The following is an 18,617-nucleotide window of genomic DNA, read 5'->3' on the forward strand; positions in this document are numbered from 1 at the left end:
GCACATATTGGAAAGTAACATTTGGGTAAAAAGCAGCTCGAAGATTCACGACTCTTCAGAATTTGCCACAGTTTCGTTGTCTTTGTAAGAATTAGGTTTATACTAAATCATTAACTTTCTACCAACTATTTTATTTCTGCTTAGCCTTTATATTAATAAATGTGGACATGAAAAGGTTTGTTCACCTGGTGGGAGATTTCTCAGGTACCAGAACAGAACTGAGGTAGCTATAAAGGTTGGCATCGTCTTAAGCCTTCTCTGCAATTTCTGGCAGAGGTGGCTTAGGCTGGTAGAATACAAGAGCATGCAGTGGTCAAGGTGACCTTACAGAACGGATGCACTGAAATGACTCACTATAGCTGATAAGACTAACCTAAGGGATTCCCAGAACTGAGAGGATATAAAAGTAGCAAAATATGTTATGCTTTCCTCCTATTGACAGCCAAGAACTCAATGCTGCCCTTCCTCCAGAGCAGCAGCACACCACTTTGATTTATATAATTGCTCAGGAAAACCCTTCTCACTTGAAAACAAACAATTTGTCAAAATCTGAGTAAAGACCCAGACATACAAAATGAAAGCTGCAGGGAGCAGCCTCAGAGATACCTTTTTCACTAACTCTAATTTTGTAGTATCTCAGTGACATGAACATTTACCTTCTTCTTCATCAGGAACCAACAGCCACTGGATCAGTGCAAACAGAAGAAGGATCACTAAACAAGCCATCCCTATTCCTCTGAATGTGGAAGCAGGACCTGTAATGAGATTTTTTTTTTCTAAATTGGAAATCTATTTATTTTTTAAAATAAGACGAGTCAACATCATGCAATCCTTGGGAATGTATTGTCCCATGTATCCTCTTACTAGCTTGTTTCATTACATTCTCCTCCCCCAACACTTCAACAGGCTTTGCAAAGGATTTATAACCCAAGTAATAAGATTCTCATTTGTTCATCCAAAAGGCTGCATAGTATCAACTTATTCTCTCACAAAGGATTCATTCATCCTGACTACTGATTTGATCACTATATACTAAAAATATCCAGGCAAAACATATTTATCGATCTGTAATGTTAACAGGACAAAGTCATAAGCAACCTGGTCTGAATTCAGTGTTGACCTTGCTTTGACCAGGGACCTGGACTCAACATCTCCTCAGGTCCCTCCCAGCCTGAGCAGTTCTAGGATTCCATGATTTATACAAAGTGTAATACTCTTGAAAACATAACAGTATCTTAAGCATAAGTAAGCTTAAAGCTGGTAGTTCAGTAAAACCAGAACTTCCAAAAATATAATAAAAATCTTCAGTACAGTTTTTGCTTACCAAAGTAATTGACCAAAACCCCTCCAACCATAGCCCCACATCCTCTGCCGAGACCCAAGTGGAGACCTTGCAGGATTCCCTGGGCTGACGTTCTCAGTTCCGGAGGCACTGCTGCGCTAAGGTACGAAATGCAAGCTGCCCATATAGCTGCATGTGTGACACCTAGAGAGATGAAACGTAGTGAAGAGCACAGGGTCCAGAGTGTACCAATGCAATATTACAGCAACTGCACTCATCAGTTGGAGCATGCCTCGGAGAAAAAATACAAAATCCCTTCACTGAAAAATGCCTGTGAAGCACAAATCAGTCTTTGGCAATGTGATACTGGCAACCAAGCCACAGGGAGACACGATGACTCCTTCTGCAGAGTCTGTCAATAGCTCTTTCTCCCTCTAAGATGACCTCACATATTCTCAAGACACAATCTCTAGGAAGACTAAATGAAGAGCCTTAAAAGTTTCTCTGCCCTTCAAGAGTGACCTGGGGCCTCTGAATTACAGTCCTGCTGCCATAAGCTGCAGGCAGTTAAAGCATTGATGCCTCTCAGCAGTCTCCTTATTACCACAACGAAAGCAGTGCAAAGCTCATAAAATCCAAACAATATCGGAAAGATCCATGTCATTTCAGAGGCAAGAATTAATCCCCTCCCGTCCTTCTCACTTTCCCCCCAAAACAACTGCCTCCAAGCAAACTCTTTCTGAACTCAACATCAATGCGCTCTGCATTTACCGCTGCATGGTCTGGATGGGATGAATGGAAAAAGCACACGAGCTCCTTAGGATAGGTCAAAGATGCCAATTTTTCACAGCTGCTGTTCAGAGGCAGAGTCAGCATGCCCTTCCTCCCACTATGACTGCATCTTGCATAGGCACTGCGACACGCTGCTGCTGCTGCCTCATGTCACACCCACTCCAGGGACCAAGTGCAGCAGAGGTCCTCACTCCTATAAACAATGGCTACATATCCAAAACAGCCCCAGCCCTCCAGAAGAGCCTTTGGAAGTCTCCTTCTGGTATGTGCTTTGTAGATTCAGTGTTATGAACACTCTTTCTGTCACTGAAGGAGGACAGCTAAGGCAGCAGGCAGCGACTGGCCATCAGCATGAACAAACGGGCTGTCTTTGAGCATCTGCTTGGTGGGTTTTCTGAGAGCAGGGAACAACAGGACAGGAAAATGCAGGGCTGTGGAGAAGTTGGAAAACCAAAACAGTTTTGTAGCTCACCACACATTAAATAAGCCTCAACTATTTTGCTACCCTCAAACTGAGTGGGAATATTTCTTTCTTACGTGAGTGGTATTAAAAATAGTCATTACAGCTTACAAGTACCTAAGCTCTACTGCCTCGATTTTAAAAAAAACATTGCCACAACTGATGACTCAGTCAACATGTTTCTGTCCTCTTATGCCTGACTTGCTAATGACCAGTTGGACAGTCAATAATTACTTATGCATTTAGATTGAAGACTCATAAGAGCAAGAAAACATATGACTTTGTTACATACAGAATAACTTGAATTTTGCTTAGTCATAAAACGATAAATAGCACTGTATGGAAAAGATAGAGTACAGGTACAGACATGTTAGATTCCATCAGGCTCTACAGCTCATTTTAATTCTAAATCTAAATAAAGATTCCTTAAACTCTGGGTTTGTAAAGGCCACCTTTACAAACTACAGAGCTGTTTTTGGTCATAGTATATAATTTTGTTGGAAACATAAAAGGCTTATATTAAGAAGTGGTATTTTTAAGGTATTTTACCTTACTGTTTAAAGTTTAAGGCTTTACAACTCACAGGTTTCCCATCCAAAAACCCTCAGCTTTAAAACTTACTGAATATATACGTTTTTTTTATTATTTTTTAATGCAGACTCACATATGCATTGAGAACAGCAACCAAGAACTGTCCCAATAACAGTTAATCTAACATGATAATGTGGAGGGGTTTGTTTCAGAAACGGTATCAATTAGTGTAGAACTTCCAGGTTTATCAGATGCTAAAGAGTGTGTCACGTTTTAAAGCCAGGCAAATCAAAACCACATCAGAGCTTATTTGATCTGTGAAGCACAATACCGCTATATTTGTTTGAAAACAAAAGGCCATAACTTAACTACCAGATTCTTGGATGTTTTCACTTTTACTAGACAATCCAGAGGGAACACAGTGCTCCCAGTTCCTCTGAAAACAAATCCATACATTTAAACAGCTTATTTCACTTGCCTTTAAAGGTATAGGCTCCCCTCCCCAGTATGTGTATATTGCTATATTTATTATAATTATTTATACAACAGCAACTATTTGGAACAGTTTTTACAACAACTTTTATAAGAAGTCTGGTCTAGATTACTGCTAACCACAATTCTTCTAAAAAGAAGCTGTTCAAAATATATATTGTGGCATTATTTGCTAAAACCACTAACTACCATTTCACCATCTGGACTATAGTTCAAACAAGTTTAACAACCCTAATAATATACTCAAAATAATAATGTTTAGCAAACATAGGATAATTTACATGTAAACCAAGAGGTGAAGATTCGGGGAGCCAAATTTATTTCAAGAGAAATCTTAATTACTGCCTCTTGAATACCCAGGTTTTTTGCTCTCTAGGTGTATGTGTTTCTGGAGCACCAGTAGGAGTCACTTCTTAGAATGGCACTTGTTTTGGAGTTTGATGGGAATTCCTGTTATGCAAATTGGTGAGCTAGCACAACTGTTACCAGAAAATTGGACCATTGCTTAGAACAATAACTTGCAGCTAACTAGCATATCTAAACTTAATCAGTTAGGTGCAAATGAACAAGACTGCTTGCATATTCGCAGAGTGATGACATATACGTAAGCTATGGCATTTGCCTATGAGGATGTCTTGAAATTTTCCATTATTAAAGTTCAGTCTAAGCTCTTATTTTCATATACTGCATGGGTAACATACAGATTCAAAACTTTAAATTAAGAAGTGAGTTTAAGTCTCCTCATTTACTCCTTTGAGAATGCACAGAGTCCTCCCCACCCCAGTTACCAACAGTAACTGAAACACAGTATGGTTCTCTTTCCAACCAATAGATGCAGTTTGCAGAGTCATCTTCCAGAAATCTCACCATGCCCTTCAGCACAGCACATGGAGATAATCCATCTTGTATTGCAGAAACATATTAAAAAGAAAAATAAATTCTTTGCACGTCAGCTGAAACTGTTGTTGACCTTAAAACCCTTTCAGCTGATGGAACTGATAGAACCTGACAGCTTCCTGGAAACAGTTAGGTACAATTATAACAAGGACTTCACCAAGGGATTTAGAAGACCTATGAACTTGATACAGTCACGTGGCCACATGGATACCACACGTTCTGCACAATTTTTTTTATTTTTTTTTTCAAATACCCCTAATCCTTACATATGCAAAGCAGCTACAACTCTTACTTCTCTCTGTCAACAAACTCACTTAACAAGAATAAGAGCTTCCACCTCCCCAAATTTCATTACAGCCCGAAGAAATAGGATTTGGCAACTGCAGCATAAGTTATTATGAATCAAGAAGAGATCAAAACCATTAAGAGCGAGGAGGGGAAAAGAATAAAGGGGGAAAAGTAAAATTCAACAGTACTTCTAAAAAGATAAAGGTGATCTCCCATTCAGCAACACTGAATGGGATTACTGGAACATAACAAATGTAGTGGCAGTAATTAAGACATACATTCGGTGTACCTATGGACTTCAGGGACACCAATAAACCACGTAAGCTACAGGCTGAAAAGTGCATGTAGAAGAAGAAGAGACTTTTAAGCGGGGGGGTGGGGGGGCAGGGGTGGGGTGTGTGTTTGTTTTGGTTTTGACTTTCTCATTTGCTGACTAAACAGCGAGATTAACCCAAGGGTACATGATTCAGTGGTGGCTAGATACAGAGGAAGTCTGGCAGATGAGGAAAGTATTATTTTGAATATCCTTAGTATTTTCTTTAAATCTCAACTACTCAAGATTACTTGACACACAAAAAAACCCAAACCCAAAGCTTTAAACTAGATGTGGGGAGGACATCTAGTCTAGGGGGAGGGGGTTGAGCCCAGGCTAGACAGGAACGAGCCTGGACGTGGGGCAATGGTGATTCGGAGAAGGTGTGCTGGTGAGGACCACCAGGACCTCACCACACAGAAAGTGGGGGAGAACACATCTGAGGGTGCTAAGGGAGATACGGGCACTCTGGAGCTCGCTACTCCAGTTACCAAGCAATTGGGAATGAACTCTGTTCCCTCTAAGAGGGCTGAAGGCTCGGCAGCTCAGCTGAAGTGCATTTACACCAATGCATGCAGCATGGGGAATAAGAAGGAAGAGCTGGAAGCTGTCATAGGGCAAGGAGGCTATAATGTCGTTGCCATCATGGAAACGTGGTGGGACGACTCATATAACTGGAGTACAGCTATGGTGGGGCACAAACTCTTCAGGTGGGATAGGAAGGGTAGGAGAGGAGGCAGGGTAGCCCTCTTTGTAAGGGAGGACTTGGACACCATTGAGATGGATTGTGGTGATGAGGAGATTGAGTGCCTGTGGGTTAAAATCAGAGGAGCCCACCAGAAGGTAGATTTTGTGATGGGAGTCTGTTACAGACCACCCAGCCAAGGAGAAGCAGCTGATGAGCTCTTCTATAACCAGCTGGGGTTAATCTCTAGATCAATGCCTCTTGTTCTTGTGGGAGACTTCAATCTGCCTGATATCTGCTGGAAGTACAATACAGCAGAAAGGAAGCAGTCTAGGAGGTTCCTGGAGTGCGTGGAAGACAACTTCCTTGCACAGCTGATGAATGAACCAACAAGGGAGGGTGCCCTCCTGGACGTGCTGTTTGTGAACAGAGAAGGCCTTGTGGGGGATGTGGCAGTAGGTGGACGCCTAGGACAAAGTGATCATGAGATGATAGGGTTTTCTGTTCTAGGTGAAGTGAAGAGGATGGTTAGTAGGACGGTAGCATTAAATTTCCAGAGGGACGACTTTGAACTCTTCAGAAGGCTGGTTGGCAAAGTCTCATGGGAGACAGTACTCAAGGGCAAGGGAGCCCATGAGGGCTGGGAGCTCTTCAAAAAGGAAATCCTAGCAGCGCAGGAGAAAGCCATCCCCATGTTCCGGAAAGAAAGCCGGCAGGGGAGAAAACCAGCTTGGTTGAACAGAGAGATCTTGAGTGATATCAAGAAGAAGATAAATGTTTATGGGCTCTGGAAGAGGGGACAGGCCTCTTGGATGGACTACAGGAGGAAAGTGAGATTGTGCAGAGAAAAAATCAGAAGGGCTAAGGCTCAACTAGAAATCAGATTGGCAAAGTCTGTGAAAGATAACAAAAAAACCTTCTATAAATATATAAATAATAAAAGGAGGACTAGGGAGACCATACAGTCCCTATTGCACGCAGAAGGAACAACAGTGACAGGGGATGAGGAAAAGGCTGAGGTACTTAATGCCTTCTTTGCCTCAGTCTTTAATTGTAAAGAAAGTTGTTCCATCTGTATACAAACCCAGGAGCTAGAGGAGCAAAATGAGGCTCCCATGATCCAAGAGGAGGTGGTCAGAGCCTTGCTAGCACGACTAGACACCCACAAGTCTATGGGGCTGGATGGGATTCATCCAAGGGTATTGAAGGAGCTGGCAGATGTGCTGGCCAAACCCCTTTCCATCATCTTCCAACAGTCCTGGAAGACTGGGGAAGTCCCACTGGACTGGAGGCTGGCTGATGTTGTGTCCATCTACAAGAAGGGTCGCAGGGAACTACAGGCCTGTCAGTCTGACCTCAGTGCCAGGGAAAGTCATGGAACAGGCCGTCTTGAGTGCTATCATACAGCACATGCAAGAGAACCGGGTGATCAGGCCAAGTCAACACGGGTTCACAAAAGGCAGGTCTTGCCAAAGAAACCTGATTGCCTATGATTCTATGAAAAGAGCTCCCTGTAAAAGCAAACCTACATATTAAGCAATTCAGATTAAAATTTCAGCAGAATATAAACATGATTCAGAGTAAAAAGGAACTTCTTTCTCAGCCATGACTATAGGATGCTCCTGGGCAAAAACTTATGGCTATACTGATGAGAGACAAGGGTTTTTTTCCTAGAATGTGAGTTGAGGTGTCTTTAAACAGGACTACCTAGAAGAGAGTATCCAAACCTTTGTATTCTTGATTTGCAAACCCCTAGATTTTTAAGGTGACAAGAGTAAAACACATGCATTCTTCAGGTTCTTTGCAACACGTTCATATTTTAACACTTAGTATGAATAATGAAATATCAGTTAAATAGCTGTGATTTAGGGTTTTTTTATAACAAAATTGAAAAACTTGCTATTGTGGCAGTTTTAATACAATCAAATGTTTTTGTTAGCAGGGACATGGGACTCAATAATCCTGGAAGTCTTTTCCAGCCTAGTGATTCTGTGATTCTATGAGGGAGGGAGTCGACACAAACGTTTTTTCTTACATGTATGTAGAGATCTACACAGTGCTCTCTAATGGCATTTTATAAGTCAAGTTAAAATGTACCTTACAAAGATTTCTGTAAATACAGTAAAAAAAGCTAATGTAAATTCAGTGTATATGCTGGAGATAGAAAAATGAAACTTCTAAGTATAATCTGTGGAAAATTTTCTAAGTACTACTGTATAACGTCAAAATACTGGCTTTGACAAAGATGGTACAGTTATTTTTAAAGGCAGGGAAAACATCTTCTGCTTTTAAAGTAAACATTCTCTCGCAAGCTTGCAACCCTAATTCTTCAGTATTTGAAGAATACTACAATAAGAGAAAGTAAATGGTTTAGATTTTTCCTGGTTTTGAGACGTACTCACTACAAAGACACAAAAAAAATCATAAAATATAAGTTAGAACAATATATACGTTAACATTGCAATCAAGGTCTGGAAGAGTTCTTTGATAACCTGACTTAAAAATAGGCTCAAATTACTTTTCATAGACCACACCTCTGCCCTTCTAACTAAATTAGTTAAAAGGCAAGTATCTTCAAGAAGCTCTGTTAGCACAAAACTATGGAAAGAAATTCCTCTCTAGGTATTAAAAAAGAAAAATCTAAGGTCTAAAGATACTGATCCAACAGTACCACTGAAAAACTACAAATGATTTTAACAGCAGAGACAGAATGAAGCAGGCTATGTTCCAGGCATCCATCCAAGAACCACAGTCTATTGCATTTAGAAGTTCACATTTACCACCAAACAGGATTTGTCGCAGATGTGTACCCAACTCCTGCTTCTGTCTCTTTGTTTGTTTAAAGGGTGTATTGGTCTTGCACAGTTCTGTTTGAATAAACACAGAACTGTGCACAATCAAATGCAACCCCACCCTTTTGACGTCAACTATTTCCCAAGATAAACAGTCATGTTTTATTAATCTTTGCCTTCTGGGATATAAGTGGTCAAAAAATCAGAGAAATACCAGATTTTTACTTAACCTGAAAACAAGACTAATGTAAGCACCTGACCTTATCCTGGAAGGGCATTACTGCAGCATCTTACCTTGAAGCACTTCCATCGGAAGAACAGTCCAGGCATTTTCCAGATACGAGATGTAAATATATCGAGCTGTATTACAGGCAAGACCAATATAAAGCACTCTAGAGGAAGTAAGGAAAAAGAGAAGTCAGAATAGTTTGCACTTTCTTTGTTTGATGTGTTAGAATATAGCTTACTGCTTCAGAAATCATTTGCATGTGTATCAACAGTTGCCAGTCTAAAGCATTTTGCTAGACACAAAATATATTAAGTACTGCACCCAAACATAAACTCTCTTCTTGCCCACTCCAAACACGTATTCAAAATGAGGCTACAGTTAAGACTCTTCAAAATCCTACTGGAAAAAAAAACAATTCAAAGAATAGCAGATCTACTGATCTTTTAATTAAGCTCAGTACTTCCATGCCACGCTCTACACAGGCCTGTATTTCAGAGAGACCATTTTTAAGCATATTCAACATCCCTTCCAAACAACTTTCTGTTCTAATCATTCAGAGATGCATTCTTCCATTTTAATGTAAGCCTGGTGGAGATTTGTATTAGATGAATAAATTTTACCCCAATTAATACAAGTTTATACTCCCGGTATCTGAAAACTGCTCAGAACTACTGTAAAAACACAACCCACAGAAGCAATATGGTTTATAACAACATGCCTCAGGATAAAACTTAACCATCTTGTTGAAAAGCAGCAGATGCTGCTTTTCAGAAATGAGAGGAAAAAAGCTCTTATCAGAGCTTTTAAACAATGAAGCGCAAAAATATTTGTTCAGTGCATTTCCCATTGCGTGTTTAACCTGATTTTTTTCCTTCCAGTTCTCAGATTTAGCTTAGGTTTCCTCTGGAGTACTTTTTCATCCAGCTATCTTTCTCTTATTTTCAGGTGGATCATTGGAAACAAAGACTTAATTCAAAACATGTTTTTAGCTTGATAGAGATGCTACTACAACTTTAAAGATGGTTTGTTTTTTGTTTGTTTGTTTTTTATGGACAAGGATTCCTTATTGTCCAGACACAGCTTCTTAGTGTTTGGCACAAATGAAATAAATGCAACTGATAATTAAGGTGTAAACATAGACACTGTGAAAGGGCTCATTATTCTTTGTGCTGGTTTTTTAGTTAGTTATTCCACAAAAACACACCAAGATCTACTTAAATGGTACACAGACACTGAAAAATCTAGAGTGAAATGCAGCATTATGTTAACATTTGAAGTCTCCAAATATACACACTGGCAGCTAAAACACCAGTATATTGTTTTCATCATGTCAGTTATATCAAAAAGTATTCAAAATTAAAGACATGTCTGTGTGTTTCACAAAGTGGATTTATGGAAGACAATACATTTTACTTGCAACAAGCTGAATAAGCTTGCAGGAAGTTTTCCCCCCACCCAAATCACAAATCAGACCAAGCTGTGTTGCTTCCAGACACATGCAAGGTCCATGAGTAACTGGCTGAAACTGCCTTTAGGTAATGCAAGCCAACATTCATCTAAGAAAACATGGGAAGCCATGAAAAAAATTATACAGTAAAGAGAACAAAATTGTTCTTTGTGCCATGCATCATAAATTTCATCTCCCCCTTTAATTAATGCCTTCTGTTCAAAAAAAAAAAAGTTCCTTTCATAGGCACAACTTAAAAGTCATTCTTATGTACAAATTTCTTAAGTGCGTTAGGATACAAGTGCCACAAAAAGTAAGCAAACATCCACAGTTTGCAGGTCCTTTCCTCATTCCTTTATTAGTAAGGCCCAAGGCCATGTACACTCTTGGGGACACAAAGGCATCACCTCACCATATACTTGTTCTTCCTCATCAGCACTACAGATCCACCCAGCTCACTGTTTAGGACCATTTGTTGACAGCTGAATTTCACTTTTGTCTAGCAAAAAGAACCTGCACCAAGAACCTCTTTCCCCCATCTCAGCCATTCCCTATCACAGCCAGGGCAGAGAGGTGATGACGTCTCCTCCTGCTTCCACCACTCAGTTACCCGTGCTTTTCCATCATGTTACACTTGCAGAAAGACTTGGATCAAGAGTTTCAGAGCAGCAAGTTAGTCAGGTTCTACCTTTAAATTTGTTAGAATATGCACGCAGTTTTAGGTAAATTACAGTTTATGAAGATTTCTATAATTATGCTTTGGAGGGGTATGGTCACACAAGAACTTTTGTGTATTTACAGTATTTTCAAACATGTATTTATAATAAGCACTTATCAGACCTAAATGGATAATGTAAACAGATGTTCTTTATGAACTCCACATGCAGCATCCACAGAGACACCATACTCAGTTTAGAGGTTAAACACTTAAAGCACTGAATCCATATTTAAGTTAAGGAGACAAAGCTGTTTACAGCCATGACTACCAGTCTCTGCTTCCTATAAAAACGCACATGCTGGAATTATGGTCAGACAAACACATTCAAGCTTAACCTCAGGTAGGAGGTTAGTTTCAGAGATTAGCACCATCTTCCTAAACTCAATGGCAGTTATGAATGCTTCCACACAGGATACCATTCAACAATGGCATCTAAACATTTGATAGCCAGTTTTGTATGACTTTCCACCACAGTGACCTTTCAAAGAACTCGTGGCTGTCACCACATTTTCTGATGACTTAATCCTTTTTTAACTCTTCAGTTTACTCTGTCATCTATCAGAAGGTGGCTGGAGAAGGCAAGGCAAAACATATCCTTCCAACAGCTGCAATATTCCCTCCCCTTGTAGCTTTCTAGCTGAACCAATCACTGCCATTACTGCACATGTGGAGTGACCTGGTAACGTACAATGTTAAAAACACCAGCAGAACCTGTAACACACGCACATATGCTTTGCAAATGAGTATGAACAGGAGAGATAATAAGGTTGGAAATTAGGCATTTTAATCAGCACATGTTTAATGGAGTCATGCTTAAAATGCTTGGACAATTTGAGTATCAGTCAGAAAAAAAATCTGTGAATGCCGAATGGGTTTCAAAATGTTGTAATATTGTTGTTTCATATACATATATATATATGAAAAATACTGATCCCAAATGCTTCTGGCTAGGATGATTCCAAGAAGGATATATTGCTGGAGGTTACTTGCTATTAATGGGATAAATTAATTGGAGAAATTATTAATTGGAAAAAGAGTATCTGCACTAGAAGACATCAGACATACACAAAACTATCAAAGATATGAGTTACGAACTCCTATACATTCCTCTTAAAAAAAATTTTACCTCCTTTTGAACAAATCATGTATTATACAAAGTTCAAAAAGTACAAGAAGACAACCAGAAAAAGCCATTTCATACATTGTGATAACTAAATACAAGTGTTAGGTAACATTCAAATATGACTAATGTGCACTTCCCAGGTGAAATGGTGATTTGTAAATGTGGGATGGAACATCAACTATAATGTGCTAGAAACAAGATAACCACTAAGATAACTATAACGACCCTTATCTTCTTGTCACCCAGAGATATTGAGATTGACCACTCAGATATGGCCACACCTTAACGACTCTGAGCTGCTCCAATTTCATTCCCCCTGGATACCCAATAGGTTCCAGGAATAAAGTATGCTTGTCATTTCAGGGAAAAATATGAATCAGAAAACAATTCTGTGTATAAATTTTCTGTGAAATCACTGCTTGGCAGAAGCACTCTGAGGACAAATCCCAAGTCCTCTCCAGTGCTGAATAAAGCGTACCTGCCTTAATGGTTAAATTAAACTGTTAAGCGTAAGTTTCGTTGTTTCATAGGTATAAAGAATGCTATTTCCTTGCAAACAGGCGCTAGTGTTTTAACCATTTAATCTTGATCCAATCTTGGTTTCACAGGCTTAACAGTGCAAAGAAGAAAAGAAAAAAAAAAAAAAGGAGTTGATCCCGTGCAAGTACTTTCAACTCCTTTTTTTTTTTCTTTTCTTCTTTCTTCCCTTCTTTCTTCCCTTTTTCTGGCCAAGGGTCCTATTCCCTTCTAGTCCATCTTAGTCACACACCTACCATTCTTTTGGTTTGTGTTAATTCTGTAGTTGAGGCCTAAGCCTGAATTTTGTACAACAGTATAAAGTGAAAGCGCATAGGCAAGCTATCTTTAGCTGTTCTTACCACTCCTCCATGTGAGAATTGGTTGATGGGTTTTGCTGCAGCTGGTTTGTATGCTTTTGTGATGTGGATCTGTCTCATGTCAGGAGATGGTGTGCAGACAATCTTCAGACATAATTGGATAACCTAAATAAATATTCTTTGAGAACTTAAACCATTCTTTGTCTAAAACTAGTATGTAAACTGAAGGCAAATCCCGGCCAGCTTGCAGTAACGAAGGATGTAATTGTAACAGGAGTTTAGCTTGTTTACTAGTCAAAACAAGGACAGTTCCCCAGCAGGAACAAAGAGCAGACCTGAGCTCACCAAGAGGAGACAATGAGGAAGGAGATAAGATAAAAAAGCATCAGAGGATTCTGAAGACACAAAGGAACTGTGATGTACATTTGAGAGTGGGTGATATCAGTTCTGTGTATGGTTAACCAATATTCCTCAAATATGTAACCAGCGTTTCTCAAAATCTGTATGAATATACATGTTTAACCAGTATAAAACTCCTGTAACCAGCCTTTGCAGTATGCCTTTTTTAGAAGGGCATCCAATTCAGCTCTGAATTGTAACATAAAAATATTACTGCCTTTGCTTCGAAGACTTTGTCCTTTTTCTTTTAAGTATTTTACAAGTGATTGAGTGTTTCTCACATCCATCATCATATCCTTCCTCCATTTTTGCATTTAAGGTGTTGTTTTCTCATATTAATTAGTACCAAATTCAGAGATTAAAAGACTGACTCAAAGTAAAGAGATCCTCCTCAGTTTAAAGGAAGAAAAAAAACCTTTTAAATCTCTCAAATTGACCTGCTAAGCATCTCAAACACCTTTAGTAGAGGTTTCATTTCAATAAAAGCAAAACAACAACAACAAAAAAAGAGTGAAACCACAAAACAAAACACACGAAAAGAACGGTGTAGGCAACTTAAAAAATACTAAAAATACTTACATCTCAATGACTGCATGATTATAAACAGGGCATTTGGAAAAGACAGAATGCCAACAGCAGAGAGGTCTCTGCTCAGAGTAAATTACCTGAGTAAATTAAAAAAAACCTTTACAACTTCATCAACTCACAATCCCCCCTACCTTTTCTCCCCTGAGCTTTGTACATAGAGTAGTGAAGGGATTTAGAATATGCAGAAATTAAGTCAATTGCGCGTTTAGTGGAAAACAGTGTTCACTAACCAGTTGGAAGTAGTCACTTTCACTTAAGGCAAAAACGAGGGGAGAAGTCCTGCACAGCTGTAAAGACCAACTTTACAGTTTTGTCTGTCTTAAACATGCATTGCCTGAGGGCCTGGGGTTCAATGGGAAGTGCAGGAGCAAGCACTGCTCCCCTCACCAGGCTGGGCTCACGGCTGCTCTCAAGTCTGACCGCATGTACGGCCAGACCCTGCCACGAGCTAGCGGGGAACGGACCAGTCTGACAGAAGAACTGGCGACGAGTTCTGACAAAAACCATCTCACTTCGGCAGCTACGCACTCGACTGTGACTGAAGGAAGAGCGTGGAGGTTGTTGCAGGCCAATGGACGCAGGCAAGTAGAGGCTGCCCTTGAAGGCCCTCGGCTGAGAGAAGGAGAAACAAAGTAACACGAAGAAACACAAAGACCAAGCATGAACGGCTAATCTTAACCAATCCTATGCCTGGCCTAGGCGCCTGAACAAGTAGCAAAACCCAATCATTGTAAAGAAAGCAGCGCGTGTTTTTACTAGGTAACGTATATAAAGGAGCCATTAAACCCAGATAAACAGTAGTCCATGCCTCAATCCCCTCAAATGGTGACCACGGTGTGACGAGTCGATGAGGCGTCTGGATCTGCGGAACCAGCGCTCAGGGCGGGGTTGGGGGTGGGGGGGAACTTCAGCCGAACGATCGTCTGGCCACTGGACTGAGCAGACAACCCTACAGCCGGTCAATCACCGAATCGTGAATTCAGGTGAGCGGCTGAAGATACAGTTGTAGAGATGGGGCCCCAGATATCTGCAGAGAATAAAGCCATTGTAAAGATGATAATGCATACTTTAGCAAAACGAGGAGTTACCTATCATAAAAATACCCTGTACCTATTATTGAGATGGCTTAAAGATCATGGAACTTTGACAGAAGCCTTTCAAGCATTTGATCTCAAAAGCTGGGAACATGCAGGGGACTTAATTTGGAAACATGTCTCCCATGGAGATGGTATTGCCATGCATGTAGCACCCACGTGGCGCTTAGTATTGGAGACTTCAGAAGCATTGAAACCAGAGAAGTCCTTAGCTGGGGCAGTAAAACAAACATTAGACAGCAAAGGAATGCAAAATGATGATTCGAAAGAACAAGAAAGTCAAGAGATTTCTGAAGTAAGCTACTCGAGTTTGTCAGAAGACAAAGAGGAGAAATTGGTAGCAGAGGTAGAGGAGAAAAGTGTAGTGACACCCAAGAGACTCCCTCCTAAACCTCCAAAAGCTGCTTGTGAAAACATCATTGTACATCCATCTGCTCCCATATCTGAGAAAGAAAGGGAGCAGAGAGCACCCCACCCAAATTCCTCCGGAACAAAGCCCTAGACCACAGGTGCCTGACCGCCTCCGAGCAAGGACAAGTGGAAGTGCTGGAGTGGATGTCTCCGCGATAGAGACAGTGACTTTGTGGAACAACAGCGTTGACGCCCACGGGCCATTAGGATTTGGACTGAGTGCATTGGGCAGCCAAGTACCACATTACAGGGAATTTTTGTGTTACTGGGGGTGATTGATGCAGATTATGAAGCCATGGTGTGGACACTTGGCCCTGTAGTAACTATTGAAAAGAGGAGCCGAATTGCCCAATTAATACCTTTTAATGCACAAATTTATCAAGCAGAAAATGTTCACAGGGGAGAGGGAAGGTTTGGTTCTACAGGGAACGACAAAAACGTTTTTTTTGGAGGCACAAATAATTGCTCAAAACCCAACAATGTTAGTAACAGTAACACATGTGCAACAACAGCAGCAATTGTAACGGACACAGGTGCAGATGTTACAGTCATTTCTTCAATGTTTTGGCTGAAAACATGGGAATTGACTAACCCCAATGGAGGCCTAATAGGAGTTAGGGTGTATCAAAAACTATGCAAGGTAAATATCTAATTCAAATAAGTACAGAGGACTGGTTTACCTGACAAATCAGGCCATACATTGCCTCCCTTCCTATGAATTTAATGGGAAGGGATGTTTTAGGACAAATAGGATGTACATTGGCTACTAATCAGAAAAATTTGTAGTGGCGGCCACTGAGTGGTGACCAATACTCAAACTGAAGTGGAAAACAGAAAAGCCAGTTTGGGTAGATCAGTGGCCGCTAACAGAAGAGAAGGTTGCCATTTTACAAGAATTAGTCCACGAACAGTTAGAAAAAAATCATATTGTGCCAACTACTAGTCCATGGAATACTCCAGTTTTTGTCATACCTAAAAAGACTGGAAAACGGAGGCTTTTGCATGATTTAAGAAAAACTAATGAAGTTATAGAGGATATGGGAGCACTACAAGCCTGTCTCCTCACACTGGCAATGATACAAAAAAACCTGGAATATTTTAATAATAGATTTGAAGGATTGCTTTTTCACAATACCTCTACATGATCAAGATGCACGAAGATTTGCCTTTTCCGTGCCAAGTGTTAATAAAAGGGAACCCATGAAAAGATATCATTGGGTTGTTTCGCCACAAGGAGTGCAAAACTCGCCAACAATGTGCCAAATATATGTAGATCGTGCCCTATGCAGTTTTAGAGATCATCATAAAGAACTGATTGTCTATCATTATATGGATGACATTTTGGTAACAGGAAAGGCAGATCTGAATATGGAGCTGAAGGAGTTGCAAAACTGTTTGGAGCAATATGGATTACAAATTGCTCCTGAAAAAATCCAGAGAGAAGCTCCATGAAAATATTTGGGATGGAAAATTTTACAACACACAATAGAACCTCAAAAGGTTCAATTAAAGGTAAAAATCAATACATTAAATATTGTGCAGATACTGTTAGGTAACATTAATTGTATTCAAAACTTATTGGGGATTGATAATCAGCTGTTGACGCCCTTATTTGAATTACTGAAAGGACATGTTGATTTAAATGCCCCTCGATCGTTGACAAAAGAAGCCGAACAAGCATTTCAGGAAATCAGTGGGCGTGCTAGTTTAGTACAGTGTCATCAGGTCAATTATGATTTAGCTATCCAATTCATCATTCGTAATCAGAAGGAACAGCATTTAGGGATAATTGCCCAACGGGACGAGTCAGCAAAAGATCCTTTAATGATTTTAGAATGGATATTTTTAGCCCACCAACTCAACTATTTTGACACAAGTTGAAATGTTTGCAGAATTAGTTATTAAGGGACGGCAACGAATTGTAGACCTTCATAGTCAGGAGCCAGAAAGTACAATTATGTCTATGGCAGACAATTATTTACAATAGGGTTACCAAAATAGTCTACCAATACAAGTTGTCTTACAAGGATATGAAAGGAGAGTACAGATACAACATCCAGCACGTAGGTTGATCACCTTTTTAAAACAAATACAAATAGAACACAAGCCAAAAAATTGTGAACATCCAGTTGAAGGAAAAACTATATTTACAGATGGAAGTGGCAGAACAGTTAAAGCAGTGGTAGTATGGAAAGATGATCAGGAATGGAAAAAGCATATTGTGATTTGTTCAGGATCACCTCAAGTTGTTGAGTTACAAGCAGTAATAGAGGCCTTTAAATTGTTCCAAAATGAACCTGTCAATCTTGTAGTGGACTCACATTATGTTGTAGGGGTTATTCGACATATAGAAAGGTCAGCCTTGCATCATATAGAGAATGAGATGTTATTTAATCGGTTTAAATGTTTGTTATGTTTATTACAAACAAGATCATATGTTTATTATGTTGTCCATATACACAGTCATACCAATTTGCCTGGTGAGCTAACTATCGCTAACAAATTAACCAACCCTGTGTGGGCAGCATCACTGCCAGACCATTTGCAGCAGGCACAACTCTTGTACAATTTTTTTTCATCAGTCTGCTAAAGCATTAGCAAAACCATTTGGAATCTCCAGAGGAGATGCAAAGGCAATCATTTAATGTTGTTCTGACTGTCAGCACTCAGCGATAGGGCCCATACCAGCTGTAAATCCATGAGGTCTAGGTCCTTTGCAAATATGGCAAACTGATGTGACTCACTTTAAGGTATTTGGAAAACAACAATATGTTCATGTTTTGATAGATGCTTTTTCACAAGCCGTATGGGCCACAGCTCTCACAGGAGAGATAAGGTGGCATGTTCAAACTCACTTTCAACAAGCTTTTGCTTCCACACAAATTAAAACCTGATAATGGTCCAGGTTATGTTGCTCATAGCACACAATGCTTTTTTCAACAATAATTGCCCATCTTACTGGAATCCCACTGGTCAGGCTATCATTGAATGCACTCATTCGATATTGAAATAAATTTTAGAAAAAGGGGGAGAAGTTGGTGAATCTCCACAAAATAGGTTACATAATGCATTGTATGTTATTAATTTTTTACGGTTAAGTGGGTTAGATACGGTACCACCAATTGTTAAACACTTTCATGCAATGACAGATAGATTAAGTCAACATGATGATGTTCAGGTATTAATCAAATCTATCGATACACAAAAATGGGAAGGCTCTTTCAAGTTATTAACATGGGG

At 39.8% G+C, this 18,617-nt stretch overlaps 1 protein-coding gene across 4 annotated transcripts in view; it reads right to left on the reverse strand.

Annotated features, from left to right (window-relative positions):
* Positions 1-18,617, reverse strand: part of MFSD6 (major facilitator superfamily domain containing 6) — a 36,874-nt gene that overhangs the window by 6,289 nt on the left and 11,968 nt on the right. For all 4 annotated transcript variants that reach the window (XM_069860745.1, XM_069860746.1, XM_069860747.1 and 1 more), the window contains exons 3-5: positions 8,827-8,924; positions 1,325-1,486; positions 657-755 (exon numbers count right to left, since the gene is read on the reverse strand). In XM_069860745.1, the coding sequence (XP_069716846.1) occupies positions 657-755; positions 1,325-1,486; positions 8,827-8,924 (359 nt within the window). The remainder of the gene's footprint in view (positions 1-656; positions 756-1,324; positions 1,487-8,826; positions 8,925-18,617) is intronic.

This window comes from Phaenicophaeus curvirostris, chromosome 7, assembly GCF_032191515.1.
Source record: "Phaenicophaeus curvirostris isolate KB17595 chromosome 7, BPBGC_Pcur_1.0, whole genome shotgun sequence".
Taxonomy (NCBI): Eukaryota; Metazoa; Chordata; class Aves; order Cuculiformes; family Cuculidae; genus Phaenicophaeus; species Phaenicophaeus curvirostris.